At 36.6% G+C, this 23,171-nt stretch overlaps 4 protein-coding genes and 1 pseudogene across 4 annotated transcripts; all 5 read right to left on the reverse strand.

The window, feature by feature from the left end:
• Positions 1-1,246: 1,246 nt before the first annotated feature.
• LOC130501272 (receptor-like protein 43) lies at positions 1,247-2,822 on the reverse strand (annotated as a pseudogene).
• Positions 2,823-6,822: 4,000 nt separating this feature from the next.
• On the reverse strand, positions 6,823-10,272 carry LOC130501269 (cytosolic endo-beta-N-acetylglucosaminidase 2-like). The gene is made up of 11 exons (XM_056996159.1): positions 9,621-10,272; positions 9,345-9,482; positions 9,117-9,226; positions 8,932-9,043; positions 8,751-8,858; positions 8,564-8,676; positions 8,395-8,476; positions 8,186-8,266; positions 8,045-8,097; positions 7,811-7,946; positions 6,823-7,724 (listed from the first exon to the last, which is right to left on the reverse strand). The coding sequence occupies exons 1-11, from the start codon at positions 10,116-10,118 to the stop codon at positions 7,002-7,004; spliced, it is 2,154 nt and encodes a 717-aa protein (XP_056852139.1). The 5' UTR covers positions 10,119-10,272; the 3' UTR covers positions 6,823-7,001.
• Positions 10,273-10,589: 317 nt separating this feature from the next.
• On the reverse strand, positions 10,590-12,081 carry LOC130501271 (dehydration-responsive element-binding protein 2B-like). Its single transcript, XM_056996161.1, has 2 exons — positions 11,930-12,081; positions 10,590-11,844 (listed from the first exon to the last, which is right to left on the reverse strand). Exon 2 carries the CDS (start codon positions 11,820-11,822, stop codon positions 10,956-10,958), a length of 867 nt encoding a protein of 288 aa, XP_056852141.1. The 5' UTR covers positions 11,823-11,844; positions 11,930-12,081; the 3' UTR covers positions 10,590-10,955.
• Positions 12,082-12,215: 134 nt separating this feature from the next.
• On the reverse strand, positions 12,216-15,074 carry LOC108809728 (uncharacterized). Its single transcript, XM_018581883.2, has 6 exons — positions 14,850-15,074; positions 14,357-14,530; positions 14,080-14,261; positions 13,061-13,999; positions 12,882-12,959; positions 12,216-12,789 (listed from the first exon to the last, which is right to left on the reverse strand). Exons 2-6 carry the CDS (start codon positions 14,517-14,519, stop codon positions 12,748-12,750), a joined length of 1,404 nt encoding a protein of 467 aa, XP_018437385.2. The 5' UTR covers positions 14,520-14,530; positions 14,850-15,074; the 3' UTR covers positions 12,216-12,747.
• Positions 15,075-19,871: 4,797 nt separating this feature from the next.
• Positions 19,872-20,750, reverse strand: LOC108806344 (senescence associated gene 20). Its single transcript, XM_018578435.2, has one exon. It carries the CDS (start codon positions 20,497-20,499, stop codon positions 20,185-20,187), a length of 315 nt encoding a protein of 104 aa, XP_018433937.1. The 5' UTR covers positions 20,500-20,750; the 3' UTR covers positions 19,872-20,184.
• Between the last annotated feature and the right edge of the window lie 2,421 nt (positions 20,751-23,171).

The following is a 23,171-nucleotide window of genomic DNA, read 5'->3' on the forward strand; positions in this document are numbered from 1 at the left end:
TCAATCACTTCACCTGATTTGGCACTGCACGTTAATCCCAAATACACAATCGCTGTTATTCGCCCATGACTCTGTCTTCCGATGAGACTTAATACCATTGCTAATAACAATAATCATAAGCATAGGGAGAGTTTTGAACCTCGAACTCGGTCTTGAATTGGAGAAGTGCATCCCTTTGGTCCAGACGACACAAGTGCGAAGTTGGAACCGCAGACACGTCCTCATAATGTGAACGAATAAGAAAAGTATAGAAAGAGTAAGAAAAATGGTACTGGTTAAGTTCCAAAAGACTTTCATTTCTTCTTTATAATTTTTCTTGAATATCAAAAATGAAAAGCAATAAAGGACAAGGAAAATTGGTGATGGGTAACATGCTTCCATGCCCATCTCTTTATATACAAAATAATAGTCTCTGTATTTATTATTTCACAAAGAAAAATCCAATATTCATCACATCCAAAGCAAAATCTTTATGTCGGATGGTCAAATTTCCAACACATTTTGGTCAATTAAACCTATGAAGCACGGCTACGGCAATCAATAGCTGTCTCACGTACCGGAGACGTTTGCGAGACTAGTAAAAGCACGGGACGACTCAGAAACGTCCCTCCCACGTTTAGGAGCATTGAAGGGACAGGAAGAATCTTTGGGGACGGAGTGAATAGATATGGAGACGTTTCAGAGACTCCTGAGTGTAAAAATATTCTTATACTTTTAAAGATGCATCAACTCCGTATCATGTCACTACTCTCCAACATATCAAACGAGATCACACACAAGTATACAAAGGAGTGAAGGACAGAAACAGCTTCAAGAAAACAACAAACTCAACTGAAACATAGCAAGTCAATTGTTAATATTAGAGTCAAGACACGGGAGCAAAGCCTATGTTTTGTGGTATGTTTCACTGTCCATGGTTTTCATCTTCATTCAATAGAGTGATCCACATTTACGATTCATCAAACCGTTAGACCCTTGAAAAGTCTGTTGGAAGAAACTGCAACGTATACAAAGAATAGTTTATATTCAAAAAAAAATTATACTATTCTGGTTTATCAAATGCAGAGCCGCAGAGGAGCAAACTTTCACCAGCATGTCTCTGCTTAGATTCTTGGCGGTGACACGAGTTACAGAACAGGATTTATCTGATAGAGATCCTGCTTCTTGATACTTATCCGAGTCTGATTCCTTTCCCACTTTACTTAGCTGTGAAAAAAATGTGTCCAAAATAGTATCCCTCTTGAATCTAGCCTCCCTGAAGATTCACAGAGGTGAGGTCAAATCTTGAAGATAGCCCAAGTTTCGTTGAGTTTTCGAAGCCGGTGAAAGTGTTGTTGGAAAGATTCAGGTAAATCAGCTTTGGTAGCCTCCATAACCAGCCAGGCACTTGTCCTTTGATTTTATTGTTGGAAATGTCTAGAAACGACATATATTGCGATCTTGCAAACTCCGGAAACTCGGTGATACCGCAGCCTGACAAGTGCAACTGATACAATAAAGGGGAACGGGAACTGGACTCTTGTTTGTGATTGAAACAAGGTTGCCTGAGAGATCCAACAACCCGAGCCTCTTAAAATACGACAAGAAATCATTCAAGTCAATGGTAGTGGTCGTGTTCAAATAGGGTATGTCAAGATATGCGAGCGACTTGAGATGTGAGAAGATACTAAAGTCAACTGGACTTGTGTCTTGTAATCGGAAAGTTCAAGTTCGACGAGGTTGGTAAACTTTGATATCGTGCCTGGGATTGGCCCTCTCAATTTGTTATTGCCAACATATAACCTTCGTAGCTTAGGTGGTGAAGATATATTCCCAAACTCAAGAATACCGTTGAGTTGGTTATCAGACAAATCAACAGTATCCATAGAAGGAAGGGTGAAGAGGGAAGAAGGCAGGGTTCCAGTGAAAGCATTGTTACTTGCGGAAAAAAACGACAATTTGGATAGTGAAGTGATGTTATGAGGAATTGTTCCTGTGAACTGATTGTAAAAAGAGTCTTAAATATGACAACCCTGTCAAATTCAGTAGTGCAATCGGAAAGCTTCCATTGAGCCTATTTAGACCAACATCTAATCTGGTCAACTGGTTTAGATTTCCAAAAGAAGATGGGATTTCTCCAACAATATCGTTCCCAGAAAGGTCAAGATAATCGAGGTTATATAGATTCCAATAGAAGATGGAATCTTACCCGTAATTTGATTCAAATTAAGATCAAGGTAAGTGAGATGAGAAAGATTTCCAATTGAAGATGGAATCTGACCAGAAAAGCTATTAAATGAAAGATCGAGAGAGGTGAGATAAGAAAGGTCTACAATGGAAGAAGGATTGAACTCGCTGAAACTATTTCGCGAGAGGTTGAGGGAGGTGATATGAGAAAGGTTTCTGATAGAAGACATGATTTCACCACTAAAACCATTAGCTGAAAGGTTTAGAGTGGTTAGAGAATGAAGTTTTCGAAGACTGCTATTGGAATGAAGCTTGCCAAGTAGGTTGCTGCAACAACTAAGGTCTAGTTCGATCACTTCACCTGATTTGGCATCGCACGTGATACCCTCCCAAGTACAACAGTCGCTGTTATTCATCCATGACTCTGTCTTCCCATGAGGCTTCTTAATAAGAGATTTAAATAATCACAATAAGAATCAACGGAAGAGTTTAGAACCTGAAACTCGTTCTTGAATTGGAGAAGTGCATCCCTTTGTTCCGGCCGACACAGGTGCCTAGTAGGAACCGCAGACACGTCTTCATAATCGTAACCGAATAAGAATAGTATAGAAGAGAGTAAGAGAAATGGTACTCGTTAAGTTCCAAAAGCCTTTCATTCTTCTTTTAAGCTTATTTAACTTTAAAATGAAAGAGCAAAGAGAAAAGGGAAATTGGTGATACGAGTAAACATGCTTCCACGGCCATCTCTTTATAGCACAACTAGGGTCGGCCCGCCCTACGGGCGGGATGTGAATCTTAAAACAATTTCAACAATTAAGTAAACATATAATATAAAATTTTTATCATATAAAATATACATATTAGTTAAATTTTGTACATGTCATTGTAATTGAATATTTTTAGTTCACATTGAAAAATTTGTGATTGAGTTTAAATTTCTATAACAAAATGCAAATGATTTTAAAATCATGCGGAAATATCTTTTTAATATGTGTATATATATATCGTTTAGATTAAATACATAATATATAAATATAATTAAATATTTAAATATAATATCTTTGATATATATATATATTGCTTACAGTAAACTAAATATTAATTTTCAAACAACACTTAGGAAATACTAAAACGATTTTACTTTTGAATTTTTATTTATATATATTTCTTTCTATCAGAATTTGCGAATGAATTATTTTTTAAACCTAACAATATTATGGATGTACTAATTAGTTACTTTGTTTTCTAAAATTGTTACTTTTATAATTATGTCAAAATAATTTCTGTTGTATTGATTATATTTTGTGAGGTATGTACCACTTGCGTTGATTTATTTGATAATGTGTTTAAAAGTATTGATCAATACAAATACATAATATTCTTTTATTTTTCGTGTTGTATTTTGACATACTAAGCATATTTGGTGGAACAGAAGACTATCATATTGTTGTTTTTGCGTGCTTGTCAAGTCAGTTACGGTGCGAATAATCCATAATCCGAGTATGAAAAATAGTTACCATCGTTATTGAGTAAACAAACTAATATTAATTCTTTTTTATTTGTTGTTTTAAAAGAGAATGTTTGAGTAAAATAGGTTCATAAAATTATAACAATAAAGATCAGAACGATACTTCATTTTCAAGTCCACCAATAGACCAGCTCGCAAAAAATAAAAATTCTAGCCCTGTTATAAAATGACTAAAGTAAGTTTGTAATGGACAGATTTTGATATCAGAGTTCAAAAGTCGATGAATTTTCCTAGTGAAGCAACACTGTTGGGATTCTTTAGTATTTGAGTTCATCAAGTATACACCATACTGCGTGGCATTCTGAGAAAAGAAGTCTTGATCCAGCAATGCTATATCATACGTTAGAAACAACACATTAACCCTAGTACTGTAATAAGAAGATGTCTCCATTAATTTGAAAAAAAAAGACATCTCCATTACTCTGTATAATCTTTTTCTTTTTTGTTTACTAAAATTTTGGAACAGCAAGAATTCCACCGAACAAAGTCGCACTGATAAACAAATTAAAGATCTTGTTACAAAAAAAAAAAAAAAACAAATAAAAGATCTATTTTGAAGTTATGACTTTGTTTACTAACTTCGTCGGTGTAACACAACGCATGATAAATAGAACACATAAGAAGTAAAGCATACTGATCTGTAGCTTTGCAGAATAAAAGTAAAAGATCTACACTTGCAATAGAAAAGATCAATAATAATCCAAATCTTGACAGAATTTTAACAGCTTTCAGAGAACAACAATTAGGGAGAAAAAAATCTTCGCAGAATCTTGGGTAGAGAGATCGATTGTAAGCAGCTAGATATTCTCAAGAATACCAAAGAACATCATGTTCTGGAGTGAACCTTTTGTCTCCCACAGCCCACCGTCCGTTACGCTCAAAGGACAAAGCACAACTGCCAGAAATAAAGACACAATATTATACAGTTCAACATAAAAAACTTGTTTTAAAAAAGCAGATCTCATTGACGAACAAAATGACCCTCAAAATTCTTAATGAAACTTCAGATAACTCAAAAAAATTGCTTGTAGAGTCTTTCCCAACCTCATCTGCTCAATTTGTAGATTAGACTCAGCATAGATACAATCACAAAGAGTCACCGTGATTCCGAACTCTCTGTAATCTAAGGAAAAGTAGATCTTAGTTATATGCAATGGAAGTAACATGATAATATTTTCATGATCTAAACACCAACCTCTTGATGACATGGCGGAGAGCTTAAAAAAATTCCCAGATGCCTTAGCTGTGCGAAAGGAGAAGCAGTTAGAGATCAAAAAAAAAAATGTTCACATTTTTACATATAAGAAAAAGCTTAGAAACTGAGATAATACTGCTTATGCGTCCTAGATCTTCAAAGGATCCAACAGTGAGAATAAGTCTTATTGAAACTGAAGCAGCCATATACTTTGAACCAAGTGAAGAAACCCTTACTGCTCATCTAAAACACAAAGTCGAGTTTCTCAATCTAGGGTAACATGCAATCTAATTGAAACACGAAACACAATCATAATTTCAGTATATATAAGAATAATCACATTGTGCTACACTAAGAGAAGAAGAAACTAACCGGTTAGAGGAGCGACGATGATTGACGGCGAAGAAGGAGATGGTGACTGCAAAACATGAACAATACAAAAAAAATCAACAAACGTATGCAAAATCAAGAGTACAGATGATGATGATGATCTACAGAAAGTAAAGTTACCTTTATAGGGTTAGAGACACCGCCTTACAGATCAAAACAAAGCATTGAAGACTACATAGTGGGAGAGTGTATCAATGGGAGTTAACACAAACCCATAACTCGGACCGTTTCATATAGTAGGGAGAAGCAAAAACGTCAACTCGTCGCCGTTGACGCAGAAGAGAGACGATCTTTTTTTTTTCAGTTAAACAAAATTAGGATTGGAGCGCAGAACAATCTAACTGGGCCAAATATACCTTCTACTTTCAAGCCCAACCACACATACGAACGAAGCCCATGACAAAATAAGTTTAATGAAATGCTGCACTTTGCAAATAGGACACATGTCAACGCCAGGATCAACGAATTTGTGACCTGGAATCTGACGTGTCACCATGAGAGATACATCTTTCTTTTATAGATATAGATAATAGACTAAACACACACACAACTATCCATAGAGAAAAATACATTATTCATCAAAGCAAAATCTTGTCTGATAGTAGAATTTCCGCACATATTGGTCCCCTACACTAATCACATGAATTTTCAAAGAAAAATAAAATTGTCTACACCAAAAAAGACGTAATTTATGAAAGTCTTATTTTTGCTTAGGTTTATATTTGGATTTAAACTAACGTTTACAAGACCCATGCATATTGCATATACAAACGACCCATGCATCTTGACCCCAAAATACTAACGTTTACGATTACGAGACCCAAGCATATTTGCATATATGTAGTCTTTCGATTTGATAGTAAATGTTTTGTCTTTTTTACTTATTATTTAAAAATTCAAGATTTTAATTATGACATTCCTAGCTTTAAAAAAGAACTAATTTAACTGCTAAACTAGTTAACTTTGATAGAATTTCAAAATAAGAATGAATATCTTATATTAATAAGAAGAAAACAAAACACATCAGCCTTTTCAAGAAAAATCAACAGCGAGCGGTCTTATTTTTATTTTTGGTTTATTCCTCATGACTTCCAAAATGAGAAATATATGCAAAATGACAAAAAGAATAAACTATTTACTAAGAATCAATCAAAATGAACAAAAGTATCAATTTGCTTGAAATCATATATAAAAGTGAGAACATTCTTCATGACAGAAGAATCAACTCTTCTAGTTGACAAAAAAAAAACCACTAATCAGAGTAGACTGATCAGAAAGTTGAATCAACTCTTATAGAAGTTCTAGTTGACAAAAAAAAAAAAGAATCAACTCTTCGTCTGTGAATGTACTCACGATCGAACCATATGGCCCATATCATAGTGAGTACATTCTTCAACTAATATTCCTCATGACGAGAAGAACGTCAGGAAGAAGCCAAGATTTTACTCGATCGCTCTATAGTAAACAAAAACAAAAATGTTGATGAGCCAATCAGTTACCGCATTTGTTCTTTCTCACGTCCATAGTAACAAGTTTTTGGTGATAATCATCACACTTTCATTCGATAAAATATACAGAAAAGAGACGACTCGTGATGAGAAACCAACATTCCATACGGAAGAGACTAGTTGGTAAGACTGGTTCAGATTTTTTTATAATGATTTTCCCCACTTTCTAGATTAATGTAATTTTGTAATATACATTATTAATCGTTTCATAGTTTCAAGCAACTTGCGGGAGACCTTCCAAGTTCACAAGAAGGTTAGGGGAATCATCTACCTTCATCCATGAACCATCTTCACAACACGGTTGAACTACAAAGCTGACTCCTTTCACGTCCGAATCTAGCACCAGTTCCGAAACGTAATACGCCGGAATGTGAGAGATTCCGAGGAACACTCTCTTGCTTCTTGGTTTCTCCAGAACCTTCCTCGATCTTAGTACATCAGTTGACTTCACATTCTCTGCATATACATTATACACTGGAGAAACAGAATCTTCAAGCTGTTTCTGTCTCCATTCTAACTTAACCCTGAGGATCTTAGAACCGGAATTACCCGGTACAAGATCTAAGTTACGAGCCTCAATGACCCATGATGACGCTGGAGGTAAGGAAACGAGGTTTTGCTGGAGGAGCTGAACATGATGATCTTTGATTGAGATGTGACCGAGCAACGCAACGTACTCAGATGTCTTTGTCGAGTTCTCTGTTCTGTAGCAAAAGGCAGAGATTTCAGTCAGTGTGTGTCCATCCATGACAAGGCTTGTCTCGTGTACCGTCCACTCGGATACAGTCTGCTCTGATGTGACGAGGCACTTCAAGAACATGTGATCTAATCTGGTGGTTGTTTCTTTCGGTGCTACAAGTATGGATTTAGTCTCGCGTGATGGGGATGAGAAGCAAAGCAGGAGTCCAAATTTAGAAGTCTCATGATCTGATTTCACCTGCAAAAAATCCGAAATCATCCATTAGTAAGAGAAACAAGAAGATAACCATAGCGTAGATGTATCTAAAAGCAGAGGGACTTAACAGAGTAGGAGATTGTGATGGGGGAAGAAGAAAGGTGGAGAAGAGGTTTAAAGAGCCTTGCTGTGAAATACACATCTCCCTCGAGTCTTCCTTTGAATACAATGTTCCCTCCTCCGTTATAAGATGCCTCTCGTGCACTAACAAATAGATGTACTTACAGTGAACGGTTTGCTAATAAATGTATCTAAATCAACAAAGAAGTCAAAAACATATTTAGTACAGGGACAGAACTCACTCAACAGTGACCTGAATGATATCAGTGTTGTCTTCCTTGAACTCTAGGAGTGGCTGACGTGAATATCACAACAAATACAAAAATCAGATGAGAAGGTAGACAATATTATATATACAGTGAAGGACGATAAGATGGTTGAACCTGGAGACTTTGGCAAGAAATGTTGTACCATGGAGCATCAGATAACTGGCGACCCTCGAGTGAAACATGGTAACCAAATCCCTGGACAGACGAGAAAAGATATTTTCAGAACATTAACATAAATCATAGCCAAGACAGTCGATGCATACTTTATACCCTTGGGTTATTGTAACAAGATAGGAAGCAAGACGAAATAAATCTCACTTTACCTGATTGAAATCCGAGTAGAAAGGCAAGACTTGTGGATATGTTTGGACTATTCCCCATGACTTCTCAACAAGTGACCACCATCTGAGGAGAAAACGCATAAACGATAATAAGATGACAAAGAAATGGCAATTTCTTATAATAATCAAACAGGCAAAAGAAGAGTATTACTTATTCTGAGCTGAATGAAAATTAGGAGGTTGTGCAGTCTCATATACCCATCCGGGAGCGAAAATGGCAGCTGATACATTGTTTCTCTTCAGCAAATCAAGTGCAGTATTAACCTATCATATATAGATTAATGAGACAATGATGACATATTATTGGTTGGTGTTCTAAAAGAGTTTCTGAGACATACAGTCCATTGCCCACCACCAAAAGAGCCGCGACCAAATACATCAATTCCCATGTAAACATCATATTTTCTGTCCCCTGCAACTTCAGCTGATAGTTTAGGGTAGCTCTCCTGAAACAAAATCACCAAAGGCATATATAGAAGAAACACAAACTGGAGAAATAGATAAAACCAAAAATGGTACCTTCCATGTATAGTTCATGAAGATACCATCGCACAAGTCAAAGAATGGTTTGTTCTTCTCATTCAACTGATCTTGCCATTCAAGATCGCCACAAACAGTGACACTGTCGTACCTGCAAAAAAAAAAAGTTGATCAGATTAAAAGTGGTTTACCAAAAGAAAGAAGTAAGAAAGTGAACAACTCACCAAATAACCAAAGCCCCAGGCGCAGATAAATGCAAGACTTTTGTTAGATGGCTGACGAATTCCTTCAAATTAGAAATTTGTTCTTCATCAATTTCGTTCTCTATATTTATCTGCAGGTAAACAGCTAACATTTCAGAAATGCCCTTTTATCCACTTCATCAATTTCGTTCTCTATGTTTTGGATGCAGATACGTTACGCAAAAACATCTACCAAAAGACAAAACTCACCAGCCATCCATCGAAACCTAGAGAAGTAGAAAGCTCAGCCAAACGCTCAGCATACATCTGAGCAGACTCCTTAGTGGCAAGCATCTCTCTGCAGGTAGCTTTACCTTCATCCCATTCTGTAATGAAAGTCCCCAACACCTATTAACAATAACATTTTACATAAACACACAAGACACTAAACACTTAAAACACCTTTTAACATTTCCAATTCATATACACAGACATTAAAAATCTGAACTCTACACATCCTAATCAACTAAAGAATGTCTCTTTTACCTTAACGCCATGCCTATGAGCTGTATTGGTCCAGCAAGGAGGAGGAATCGTGACCAGAGAATGAGAGAAGTAAACGAACACATCCATCAAATACCAATGCCAGATCGCGTATCCGGCGTCGTTTTCACACCCTTGGATCCACTTATCGTCTACGTAACCTCCTTTCATATCGTGGCACACTAAAACCCTCGGCCGATTATTAGGTAAGTCTCGCCGGAGAGGGACGGTGGAGCGGTTGAACTGGAAGTGGAACGAGTCGAAGTAAGAACGTGATTTCAGGTCTTGGAGTGATTTGATCGGGAATGAGATCGGTGACGACGGTGCAGATAGATCGAGCAGCGGTACCGCCTCGGACTCGGATTCTGCGCCGGTGTCGGATTTGGGCATGATAAGGGAGAGAGGGAATGACGTGAGGAGCTTATTGGAGAGGGAGAAGAATAGGTTGTAGATAGAGACGAGTGTTCTTCGTGAGAAATAGGCGCGAAGGAGGTCTCGCATTTCGAGAGAACGGTCAACGGGATGAAGACGACGAATACGATGGATGGCTTCCGATTTTTCTTTGTTTTTTTTTAATTTAATAAAATGGCTTCGTTTTTCTTATTAGATAAAAAGCATAGCATATATGAAAATAAGATGGCGTTGTTCTTCGTTTCCTTTGTTCGTACGCTAAATAAAAAGCATAGCTTATGAGAAAAAAATATCATTCTTTTCAAGTGAAGAATCCACGACATGGAAATTACATGTTTTTATTTTTAGTATAAAGTAGCTTGCACGAAAGCAAGGATAGAAATAGAACGTTGCATATACGGGCCTAGAGGATTAACATGAACATCTGGACTCTTCTTTATTGGGTCGGATCTAGATGTGAAGTTAAATGTTGTTGAACCTTCAAAAAATTGTGATTAGCAGCAAGTTAGAACCAATACTCAACTGTATCATTGTAGTTATACTCAGGTGGTATTTGAAGGAGTGATTGAAAGATATTTGATCGTAAGAAACAAAAAAAATGCATGTGTTCTTGTTGAACGAGGCCATTCACAAAGCAGCAATTTAGCCCATCGACGAAGGAGCAGCTAGCTAATCATTGGTGCTTGCCTGGCCTTCAAGATACTTGCAACGAGCATCTCTTTGCTAAGTTCTTGACATTCTTTTTTTATTAACTGTAATTATAAATTATGCTTATTCTTTTCTGTTAATTATGTTATATTAAACTCAATAAATTAGATCCAACACTTGAAAGAGTAAAGACTATAGAGTTACTATATTTTACATTAGCATCCATTCCTTGTTCAAACCCAAAATTTCTATTGCAGACCATTCGTTGTTTCAGTATTCTCAAAGATCCAGAGAATCCAAGTCAAAGAACTCATGACCATTGTGTGGCTCGAGCTGAAGAGGATGCGGATCAGAACCACCAGGGTGTATCCGGTTTTGGCCTTCATCCGGACCGGTACCTGTTAACATGCATTCATCTATATCACCTAGGAGTTCATCAACATCAAAAACTTCATTCGGATCCCATAGATCCTGCTCGTTCAACATATCATTACACCAACCATAATCCGCAACAGTAAGCACTTCTTCCTCTCCCTCCTCCATAGATTTCTCAATCTCCTCGGATACTCTGCCCCAATACTCCTCATCAAACTCATCCAGCAAATCGGAACTCATCCTGGTATCATCTCGTGTAACACAAACATCACCACCAAGAACCGGTTTATCCTCGACACTACACACCTCAGACTGACTCGAAGTGCTAGCAAGAAACTCAGAGTTATCAACACACTGTTGAGGGAAGTTAAGGCGAGCTGAGGGACCGTACATAACCCTAGCAGCTTCATCATAAGCAGAAGCAGCTTCTTCGGCGGTAGGGAAAGTGCCAAGCCAAAGCCTGCTTACTCTGTTAGGTTCCCTGATCTCTGCAACCCATTTACCCCAAACCCTTTGTCTGACTCCTCTGTAACTACATTGAGTATTCTCTGGTCCTCCTTTGCCTTTCATACACCCTTTCTTCGATCCTTTCGCGGGAACTTTGCGTCTACGTTTATTCTCTCCTTGTTCAACAGTGTCGTTGTACTGTTTCCACTTCTTTAGCCTATCAGCGACGGTTGTACCGTCTGCTCGAGACCTTGATTTTCTCTTCTTTGATGATGATAATGATAATGATGATGTATCGGTTCCGGTTTGTTCATAAATTGCCATCTTTAGCTGTAACTCAAGACACCTACACAAAGAGACACTGAGCGTGAGAACAACGAATTAGCTAAAGCTCATTAATAAAAAAAAGGAAAAATCCAAAATCGACATACCTAATGGGATTGATAACTTCAAAAGTCCAGTTGAATCTCTACTTCAATGGTCAACAATAGTTTTTTCTCGTTTCGCTGCTGTGTTCTCTCGTGTAACGATCGTGATTCGTCTATCTTGTTCTTCTTCGTTTTTTTTCTAACTTCTCCAAAAGTAAAATAGCTCTCGGGACCAAGGGGTCAAGGGGTATTTATAGAGGTTTCTCTAGACAATTCTGATACTTTTTATGAGAGAGTGGTGACGTGTCACTGGCTAATTCGGATGCCGAACCGTAGATGTTTCACATGTTTGACACGTGTCTTAATACTAACCACAAAAACACGCTCCCGATACGGCTAAGCAATTGGATTTTTTTAATTCCTTAATAAACACGCACATACACAAATAGCATACTTGCTGAGCTTCAGGCCTTCAGCTATTAACAGCCCATTAAAACGAATAAATTGGACCGATCCACATCGACCTAGTTTAATATCTAACCGGCCGAGTTGTTATTCCTGCTTTTATAGCCTTCAGTAGAAAAAGTGAAGCCACCATTACAAGGCAACAACCATTTAAGAATCTCTTATCTGACCCCTAAACATTCTCCTCCTGAGAGCACTGCTTCCTTGAAAGTTAAAAGTTCAAACTGAAAGCATACCAAGTCAAAAGGATTCACAACAACCTACAAGTTTTTTCTCAACAAACTAAAACATTATTTTGTACCCAAAAGATTCTAACTTTTTGTTTCTTCAGTTTTTGTCAGAACAAAAGCAAGTATGCAGAGGGAACTGCAAACTCCCCGAGTCTCTGTTGTGTTACCATATGCTTACGAACTTCCCTATGTCCTTTTCAGTTGAACTATCTCTTTTCTTGATTCAAGCTGCAACAAACCCAAACAACAATACAAAAGCGACTTGGTTATTTGAAAAGCTCATGAGAAAAAGCAAGTAACAAATCACGAGTTTATCTTACCAGCTCCATCTGCAAAGTAATCATATACTCAGCTTGTTTCATCTGAGTTTTCTTCAAATCTTTCACTTCCGCCCATATCTAGCACAGAGGAACGATATTCACAAATATATTTTTATAAGTGAGAGCCCTGAATGTAAGCAAGCTGTTTCTATAATTCAAAGTAAGACCCATCAAGTTACCTCACTCAAGATGTCCAGGTAAGTGGGTGGGTTTTCCATTTCCATCTTGGAAAGATCCATACGAAGCTTCTCTCTGTCAACTCCATTGTCCTCACCTGCGTCTCCTGTCATGGCGGAAACATAAGAGGACCCACAAGGAGATTTGTCTATATTCCCTTCCTCATATTCCGAGAGCAGCATCCCATCTTCCCAATGATTGGGCACCGTAGAAGAAGATGCAAATCCTGTGTTATCCACAAAACTGTTGAACCCATCTTTATCGTTAGGTTCCTCCAAAATCCTGTTCAGTCCTTCCAGATGTGGTAGAAAATTTGATGCAGCATCCCAATCGATCTCTGACTGTGTGTCCTCAGCAGAAACGTCCTTGCCATGTCCTAGCATGTTGATAGCTGCACCAGAAGTTCCCTTGGTACTTTCTTGGCGTGAGGAGAGAGCTCGAGAAGAAGCTGGCCAAGGGTTTTCAACTCCTTTACTCGCTTGAGATGGAACTTCATTAGTTGAAGTTGAAGACTCAGACACGTTTCTCAGAACTGATGAGTAAGATACACCAGATTGCACCACTGCTTTCTCAGCTTTGCCAAGGTTGACTAATCTTGGACCTGCTCTGTGTGCTGCAGTTGAATCTTCTCCCTTGTTCTCACTTGAATCATCTGAAGATTTGAAAAGACTGCTCCACTTATCAACCCGTGCTGCTCCCACATCACCTATCTCCACAAGTGAAGATGCCGGAATAGCCTTCCTGGATTGTGGCGCAACGTATTTGGAAGTTGACGGTGCCCTTACATACGGCGACGGTGAAAACATACGGAGCAGCTTGTTCGTCTGATCTCGGTCAAGCTCAAACCAAAACATCTTCTCATCCTGGTAATTACTAGCAATCACTGGACTAAACTTCTCTTCAGCCAAGGGCTCACACCTCACTCTGACTCTTATCTTCACCTGTGTAAAAACATTTACAGAAGGAGTTACATTTCCATGAATCAACAAAACAAAGTCTTTAGTTACTAAAACAGACATACCTGAGCAGGGTAAGGACTTGGATCAGTCCCATTAGGAGACCAAGCTTTGGGATCAATGTTCAACTCTCCCTCACTTGCAGCTTCAAAGATACCATGAAGCGTTCTATCACTGTAGTTAAACAGAAACAGCGTCAAACCAGGATCAATGTTCTTGATATACGCCATGTGAGCAGCTGGCAAACCTGGTAACCAAACAAAACAAAACAAAGCATCAATTTTCAATCTCAAACAAAGCCTCAAAAAAAGATTACAACTTTTGCATAGATAGATAACTAACCAAACAGCTTCTTAGCGTAACACTCTTTGATAGTGCTGAACTTGCAACCGAATATAACTCCACAGAGATCTCTCTTCTCAAGATTCCTCGCGTTCCAATTCACATACGAGTTAAGGCTATCTGGAGCCAACGTATAGGTCTCCTTCTTCCTCCCTGCACCCATCGCCTTTTCACCTGAAATCAAAATCGGTTTACTGAATCGATTCACTAAACCGGTTAACCGCTTCCAGAAACCCTAACCACGAGCGATTCGCAATCCGAGAGAAGGCTAACAAATACTAAACCCTAGAGTTGATCTCAGCTCCTAACACCTAACAAACGGAGAAAGAAAGGTCGCATCATACACACACACACAAGCTCTTCGTCTTAGCAAACCGCTCGGTTAAGTAAACCGAATCGGAGGTTTTTTTTTTACACTACGAGAAACAGAAATCTCGGAAACAGAGCGATAAACAGAGAAGGTAACGCTAAGAGAACTGTTTGGTTGCTTTACCTTAAACGATCTGAAACGAGATTGAGAAGAAAACAGCGTTTTGGATCTTCAGATACGCAAATTCCTGAAAATTTCAGTCGAAATGCATGGGCTAAAGGAAGATCTACAGTGAAAAATGGTTTATTAGGGTTCTTCAATTTTAGCAGGGAAAGGGATGAGTGTGAGAGAGAGAAAGCGGAAGGTAACTACTAGCCTCTGAAACCGTAGGAAAGCTGCATTTTTTTCTTAGAAACCAGAAAAAGAAAAATGATAAGATGAAGCGCGAAAAGAGTTTTAGCGTGTGACGATTTTACCCTTTTGGGGTTTTGTGTTCTGATATCAAAATGGAAAGGGGAGAAGGGTGGTTTTGGTAATTATCAAGGGGATAATGCAGGGAGACGTTGCAGTTGCACGGCTATCACGTCAATGGTCAGGGTTGAATCGTTGATAAAGTTAAGAGGTCTTTTTTGTTATTCGCTCCTTCCCCAAGACAAATGAATACGCGTAAATAACAACTTTTAAATAAATCAAATGTTTGTAATACTTTCAAGGTTTTTTTTTGGACTACATTTATTTTCATTTAGATCCTGCGTTGAATTAGTTTTCTAACTAGCCTCCATTTTCATTTATATCCAGCATTTGTTAAACTCCAACTCGTCTTCTTTTCCAATGAGAAAGATAATTAGGCTGTAACTGGAATACTTTTTTGGGAAATTAGGCTGTCTAGCCACACAAAAACGTATAATTCACAGACTAACCAATTTCTCTAACAGACCTATATACGGCGTTATTTTTTCATATTAATACTGTTTTGCCCCTTTTGTCAACCGGTGAAACCTGCAACCAAAAAATAATTAAAATCTTTAATATTATCCGTAGAAGTTAGATTGTGGCTTATCTCCTTTCACATCTTCCTTTTGTTTCTCTTCGTTTCGGAAATCAGACGCCTCTCGCCGGCGAAAAAGTTGCAGCGACGCTTATCAACACGTCGTGTTTATTCCACTTCACACACTCCATTCTTGTTGGATCTGTTCAACTACGGTAAGTTTTCATGTTTTCCACCCGATTGTCTTCACTGCTGTTATTTTCTTTTCTATTTTGGCTATACTCGGAACTAGGGTATCATAAATGTTAAATCTACAACATCGTCGATGGTGAATGTCGGATCTGATTTATACTCGGTTGTGGTTTTCTGGTTGTTCGTAGTCTTTCTTAAATTTTATTTTTATTTAGGTATATTCCATTTGACTTGGGATAGAATAAAATATAGAAATTTATATTCTATTTGATTTGGAATGAAATAGATTCGAACGTTTAATATCACCTCATTTAGCTTCTGAATTTATACGTGTATTTAATATTTACGTATTTTTATACTTGTATTAGGGTTTATATTTCCGTGTAGGGTTTAGTGATGATTGGAGAGAGGTTATTTTCCGGAATATTGAATTCATCATTGCAAGATTGGGGTTGACATTGGATTAAGTGTCATATTTCCGTGCAGGACTTCGTGATTAGTTGATAGGGTTTCATATATTCCATGTGTGGTTTAAGATCGTGAGCTATGCATATTGTTACATCTTACATGGTTTCCGTTCCAAATGATTGTTATACTATATAATTTATTTTACATTTACTTTGTTATATGGATCCTAACACATTTATCTTTAATTTGCTTTTGTTTCTCAGGTTACAAATGGAAGATTTAGGTTGCCAATTAAATTGTTCGAAACTAGATTTGAACCATCTGTTAAATATATTCTCATTTATATGTAATGATGCAATATGTATATAACTAATCGATCGTGTGTACGTAAAATGGAAAGACCATTCATGTGAAATAGAATATATGATATTTGCTATTTGTTGTATTCTATTATATTCTATTCGCAGAAAATAGAATAGAAATATGATTCTACAGTGCCTAAGCATGAGTTATGTTTTATTGTTGTATCATTTCTATGAATCTTAGTTTATGCATATTGATCAAAACTAAGAATTTACATTAGGGCTTATAATTCCCTATAGGGTTTAGATATTAGTGACTATGGTTTAGTTTATGAAGATTGGGGTTAATCTTGGATTAGGATTTATATTTCCGTGTAGGGTTTAGTGATTAGTTGATAAGATTTAGTTTATGTACGATCGGGATTAACATTAGGGCAAGTATTACCACCTTCCATAAAACCATAGACATAACAACATTTGACAAATATGTTAAGATGATATATGGATTTTAACTACATTTTCGCATTTTCTATTCTATGTCTCATGCAGAATGGTAATACATCTTACTCGAATTTGAAAATTCGGGTTTAGTTTATGGAATATTAGGGTTAACATTAGATTAGGGTTTATATTTTCAAGTAATTAACGAAGGCTACTGTATTAACATACCTCAATTCATTATGCTATTCAATTGTCGCTATATTATGTAACTGCTCTTTCAATTGGAATCACATTTGTATTTATACTATTCTATCTAATATACATAGTATGGAACTACAATCTTAGTTTCTCCGTTTGTTTAACGCTGTTTTTTTACACTTACAATTGTTATCTTCTCTTCTTTCTGCATTTTTTTCTTCCTTTGATTTTGAATAAAGTTTTGTGACGTACTTCCTAAATTATGTCATTATTATTATGGGATAGAAATTCACCACGTTGTTTGCTTTATGTGTTGAAGCCGGTAACCTGTTACTTAGAGGGATATAACCGGGTGAAAGAGAACCAAAAAAACAGAAACTGAATTATGTCAAAATCATGTCTACTTCTCTAATATATCACCAAAATATGGCTATTACACCAGTTAACCCTACTTTTTTTATGAATGCAATCATGTGGAATCAGTCATTCATAGACATTCCAAAATAATTTTACCAGTTAAGTGGAAAAAACAATTTTTTTGATTCCACACATTCTTGTGGGATGAATGAGAAAAATAAGGAATCACGTTAAAGTTCATTCATGATAAAAATGATGAAGAATGAAAAGAATGGATAGAATGAAATAATTTGAAAAAATTAAAAAAAAAAAATACATATATCATTTCTTTAATTCCTGAAATTATCACCATTCCATTCCATTTTATTCCACTGATTCCAATTCCACTTATTCCATATATTCCTAAATTAAGTTTCCAGTTACAGCCTTATTATAAAATGAGATTGGTAAAAAAAAAAAAGAACAGACTAAAGCAAACATATAAATTCATCATCAATGTATGCAACAATCAACAATGTATAGACTTAGGACAGTTGGGTCTTGACGTGAACAAGCATATTAAAATACTAATTAGAACACCATAATATATTCTTCGTGTCACATTCATGAACACCATGAAATTACTTCTTCCTTCCCCAAGCAATCTAAGAACCACCATTAAGGAGGAATCAAAATGAGAACTATCAACTATGATCCGTTGATCTACAAAACCATATTTCTTGTTTTAAACTTTTTTTTATAAGGTCTTGTTTTAAACTTCCTCACAAGAATATTGTTTGAGAAAAAAAAAGGTGTGTTGTGGGATAGATCATAGATGTTACAGTACACGATGGAGTTAGTGAGAACCGGAATCGTTACGATGCTTTTGATCTCTCCTTTAATCTCATCTTCACCATCAACAGTGGCATAAGGAATATCTGCCCATAAACGTGTCCTCTGTGACTCCACCGGAATTCCTCTTCCATCCATGGCGGACCATTGTCACAGACACTGAGACAAACACACACACACCTTTTAATTACCCTATATATGTATTTCTTTACGTCGTTAAACTGTAACGTATGAATCAGCACATGCCATGTATATGTAATGTAAAAAAAATGTATATGTAATCTGCTTAGACATCTTTTGAACTTAGTACTAATATATTCTTATTTCAAAAAAATACTAATATATTTTTAGTGAAAAAGTTGACTGCATAAGATACTTTTTCCATTTAAACACAACTTTGTATATGTCAAGGTATAGGACTTTAGTCAACATCTAGGGACTATTCTTTCCCCTAGTATAAATTGTAATTTCCCCGACTGTGGATTGGCGATTCGCAGAAAATATGTCAATTTTCATTAAAAAGAGAAAAAAACGCCAATCTACGTTAGATAAGATTTCTACATCTCTTAGCTGGTTTCTTATATGCATTTTATTCAAAGCAAGATCAGAAAATGAGTTGTAGATTAGTGTTTTACACATCAGTATCAGATTGTATATTGTTGACTCTTCATTTTCTGTGTACTTGAGGTTTGTCTACTTTGGAAGCACTTGATTAAATCACTTGTAAATATAGTAGATAAGCAGTTACGTTAATGGATATTTTGGGCATGGGACATTACCGAAAATCCATCTAAGTTCGATGAATGTGCGTCACTGCATCATTATTAAATTGATTAAATAATATGAAATACGCCAATGTATACTTTTTCTTGTTTTATCTTCCAATTGATTAGTATTTTTTTCCTCTTGATGTCGTTTTATTGCCACACCATTTGACCAAACGACGACAAAAGAAAGATAATGCCTGTCCACGTCCACACAAAAAAAAAGACGCAGGAGTGACCTTCCTCGTTGCTTCCTCTGAAACTTTCTCTTTCCCAATTAAACTTTTTTGATGTTTACGTTGCGTCCACGATCATAATTAATAAAACTATATATTTATGTCACCAAAAAAAGTAAACGTCGTTAAATCTCAACAATTTCAAAGATCCAAATCATAAAATTGGTTTATTCTTATCTCAACACATCAAACTCCCCAAATAAACTGAATCTAATGCATATAATCCTCATTATAATGTTTATGCATTGATTTGATGTAGAATAAGGTACATAAACTCAACCTACATAGACAATTAGTTAAGAAACGCTAGTTTTAATATCTTTGTAAACTCAATTTTTTATCCAAACTAAAAAACAGTAAAGCCACAGACACATTAAAGGCATGCTAATGCACTCAGAGATCATATGAGCCAAATGGGCAGCTTTTTATATTCTTTTTCTTGTCGAGAAATGCACAACATCTCATATTACTAAAATGATGAGCGAATATTATAAGATCCCAAACGCACATTTTTATTTCAATTATAACATAACCAAACGTTACATCAGACATAACGGCACAAGCCAATTTGGGTATCCCCATGCTTGCTGTAGCCACTAAAACACAAAAGCACGATTATAAAGCAAATTAATTAAAAAAAAAAGAAAAAAACAAATGAAGAGCTAGCGACAGCCAAAACGCAGCCCACACCGCGTCTTCAACCGCACAAAATCCTCACATATACGACAGACCAACCACACAGCGACACGTAAGCAGCCTTTATTTAGTTATTAGTCCACGTGGCTGTTACCTTACAAATCCTCAAATCGCCAGAACCAGACCCGGCACGGATTTTCCCGCCCGACCCGAGAATTTGCTTTCCCACACGGAGGGGCAGTGCGAGCGCGCGATCTCGGCAGACCTTCCGGCGACGACGCCACCGATCCGGGTGACGGTGAGAGAAGTGTTCGAGTACTCCCTCACCTGAACGATTATCCCATGCGACACGGTCCAGGCGTGGATCCAGGAGACGGAGCTAGCGGCGTCGCAGCCCTCGGCGATGACGGTGGATCCGAAGGAGACGACGGAGAGAGGCGCGAATTCGAAGGGAGGAGAGGCGCCGGTGAGCGTGCGCATCAAAAACTGGTGCGGCGGAGGGCCGTGGAACCAGTAGTCGAGATCCGGGGTGAGGATCCGGTGAACCGATTCGACGTCTCGAGATCTCAGGGCGTCATACAGCTTCAGAACCACGTCTCGGTTCTTGGTCTCTGAATCCGCCAGAGTATCCAGTTCTTGGCGAGTTTCTTGGATTGAAAACTAACTCGGAGGGATTTGGATTAGGAAGATGAAGAAGATGAACGATTCTCAGGTTTTTCAAAATAGATTTGATGAAGGTCTTATATAGGAGGTGGAGGCTGGGGTATAATTCTGTGCGTCTCATCCTACTTTAACGTTCTCGGATATTTAGATGCCGTGACACGTGAGGTTTTATGATTAGTCTGGTATGTGGGGCCCGGTGATAGCCAGCTTTTGTTAACCCCACGCATAATTAGGTGAATAATTAATAGGTTAATTCAATTTTGCCGGTGGTAAATATCTTGACTTTAATTGATTTTTCTGTTCTCTTTTTTGTCCTATTTGAAATATTTTCAAACTAAACTTTTTTTTTCAACATTTTCAAACTAAACTTAGAGCATCATTATTGATAAAACTTTACATAATTTTTAATAAAATAAATAAAAGAAAGAGAAAATGAGAAGAAAGACCGTGAACAACTTTAATCTGAAAAATATTTTTTTTCTTATGAATTTTTCTTCTGTTAAGTTTTCAATAGTTATCATTTAAGTGTTAAAATTTGATTCGAATTCAATACTTTTTTACTAAATTTACTACAATAGAGTTTTAACCAATGTTTTGAACAGTATAATTTTTGTAACCAACGTCGATATTTTTAAAATAACGAAAAATGAATGAATTAGTTTATTTTTTAGAATAAGGGATATCTAAAACCCAGTAAAAATTGAGATTAATTTCAAAGAAGAGATAAGATCTATGGGTAGATTTTTATTTTAGATATTCAAATAAATAGTAAAATAGATCTATATTTACATGGCCATAAGTTAAAAACATTTTATACTACTAGACCACTATTTTAACTGGTTAGTTCTTGATAGTTTGTCTATACCCACTGTTTTGGTGGAATTTCACTTAGGTTAACAAAAAGATTTAAAACTATAACAATTACTGGTTTGTAAATTATAATACTTTAGTAAATGATTGGTTTAATTTTTTAAGTAGTATGCCATAAGAAAAACGTTATGAACGATTGTGTTGGCCCCGACAACCAATGGCAGATCGTTTCCAAGGCACTATAGTGCACAATCACCATGACACGTGCCGTGCAGAGTGTCCATGTACAGCAGAATGGCCACCTATGTCCGTCTAGTCATGACACGTCCGACTCCTTATTCGACTATACATTGCTTTATACAATGTTTCAAATAACATATTGATAAAACAAAAAACTAATACTGGTCTAAAAGACTTCATTTTCCGGTAATAAATAGCCTCTTAGCTAAGCAGCACAGTGTCGGGTTGTTCGTAGCTAAGTGGCTGCTGAGCTCTGCCTTCGGGCCCTGACGTCGGGGGTTCGACCCCCACTTACCTCAGTTTGAGGATTAAAGGTCCAAAAGTGACCAGTTGACAAAAAAAAAAAGCTAAGCAGCACAGTTGTTTAGATATCCCCATCAAGATACAATTGCGGTCAATAATGGTACATCTTTTCATAAATCTCTTATAAATTAGACTATGATAGACTTGTAAGGAAAATAAAAGTAAACGTCTAATATAATAATTCTTGAATTAGATAACAAGTTGATTACACAAGAAAGTGAGAAACTACAAAAAGTTGATTACACACAAATAAACTAATACGTTAGTGGATTTCTGAAGCGGCCTCTACGAAAACAACACTTGTGAAAGCGACGCATAGTTCCTATATATTGCATAGTGATAGTGAACTTAGTCTAAATTGACATTTTGTTATATTAATATATAACTATAGCATTTGCGAAAGAAGTTCATGTAATTTTATTGTAAAGCAGATGCAAGTAGATCAAACTGCCAGTGTTAAAAGTAACTTTAGGCGATAGATATGTGAAATACATTATGAAATCCACCGAGACTATTAACAAACCCGGACCACACCAGAAAACCATTTAAACTATATTCGTTTTTTTTTTTGTTGAATATTTGTAAAATTTATTCAAAGAAAACCAACTTTTGTACATCAGGTGAGACTGTTTTAAGGAACTAACTGGCTTTTACAAAGAGAGTATATTCGTTTTAAATTTGCTAACCTTAGTTACTGTCTCAAGATGAAAATTACGAACATTGGCAAATTGTATGTGTATGTGTATGTGTATGTGTATTTGTACGTGTAATTGTTTGTCATGGAGGGACGATAAAATAATTGTTTGTCATGATGGCCTATCGTGGTACAACCGAATCATAAACTGCGCCTTAAATTTTATAGGCCACGATATTAACAAAAAATAATTTACTGGCCGAGAAACATTTCTATTTAATGTTGATACGGCCCATTAACATTTCTATTTGATTATTTGTAAATAAATCGTTGTATAGTCATCAAAAAGTTTTCGTTAGCGTTTATCAGACGCAAACGTCGTGTTGTTTGTAATCCTATAAAAACGACGCTACGTCTCATATCATTAACGGTAAACGACACACATGTTTTAATCCACTGGATAATGTGTTTTCTTTGTTACTCTTCTTCTCTCTCCACTATA

Source organism: Raphanus sativus, unplaced genomic scaffold (genome assembly GCF_000801105.2).
Source record: "Raphanus sativus cultivar WK10039 unplaced genomic scaffold, ASM80110v3 Scaffold0141, whole genome shotgun sequence".
Lineage (NCBI taxonomy): Eukaryota > Viridiplantae > Streptophyta > Magnoliopsida > Brassicales > Brassicaceae > Raphanus > Raphanus sativus.

Excerpts from the sequence above, each read along its gene's own strand:
- LOC130501269 (XM_056996159.1), bottom strand. The coding sequence starts at position 10,118 with ATGCGAGACCTCCTTCGCGCCTATTTCTCACGAAGAACACTCGTCTCT. Across the intron at positions 8,677-8,750 it reads TTGGTGGTGGGCAATGGACT|GTTAATACTGCACTTGATTT; the intron begins GTATGTCTCAGA and ends TATATATGATAG. Across the intron at positions 8,267-8,394 it reads TCTACTCGGATTTCAATCAG|GGATTTGGTTACCATGTTTC; the intron begins GTAAAGTGAGAT and ends TCGTCTGTCCAG.
- LOC130501271 (XM_056996161.1), bottom strand. The coding sequence starts at position 11,822 with ATGGCAATTTATGAACAAACCGGAACCGATACATCATCATTATCATTA.
- LOC108809728 (XM_018581883.2), bottom strand. The coding sequence starts at position 14,519 with ATGGGTGCAGGGAGGAAGAAGGAGACCTATACGTTGGCTCCAGATAGC. Across the intron at positions 14,262-14,356 it reads TTACGCTAAGAAGCTGTTTG|GTTTGCCAGCTGCTCACATG; the intron begins GTTAGTTATCTA and ends TTTGGTTACCAG. Across the intron at positions 12,960-13,060 it reads ACCTGGACATCTTGAGTGAG|ATATGGGCGGAAGTGAAAGA; the intron begins GTAACTTGATGG and ends CCTCTGTGCTAG.
- LOC108806344 (XM_018578435.2), bottom strand. The coding sequence starts at position 20,499 with ATGCGCACGCTCACCGGCGCCTCTCCTCCCTTCGAATTCGCGCCTCTC.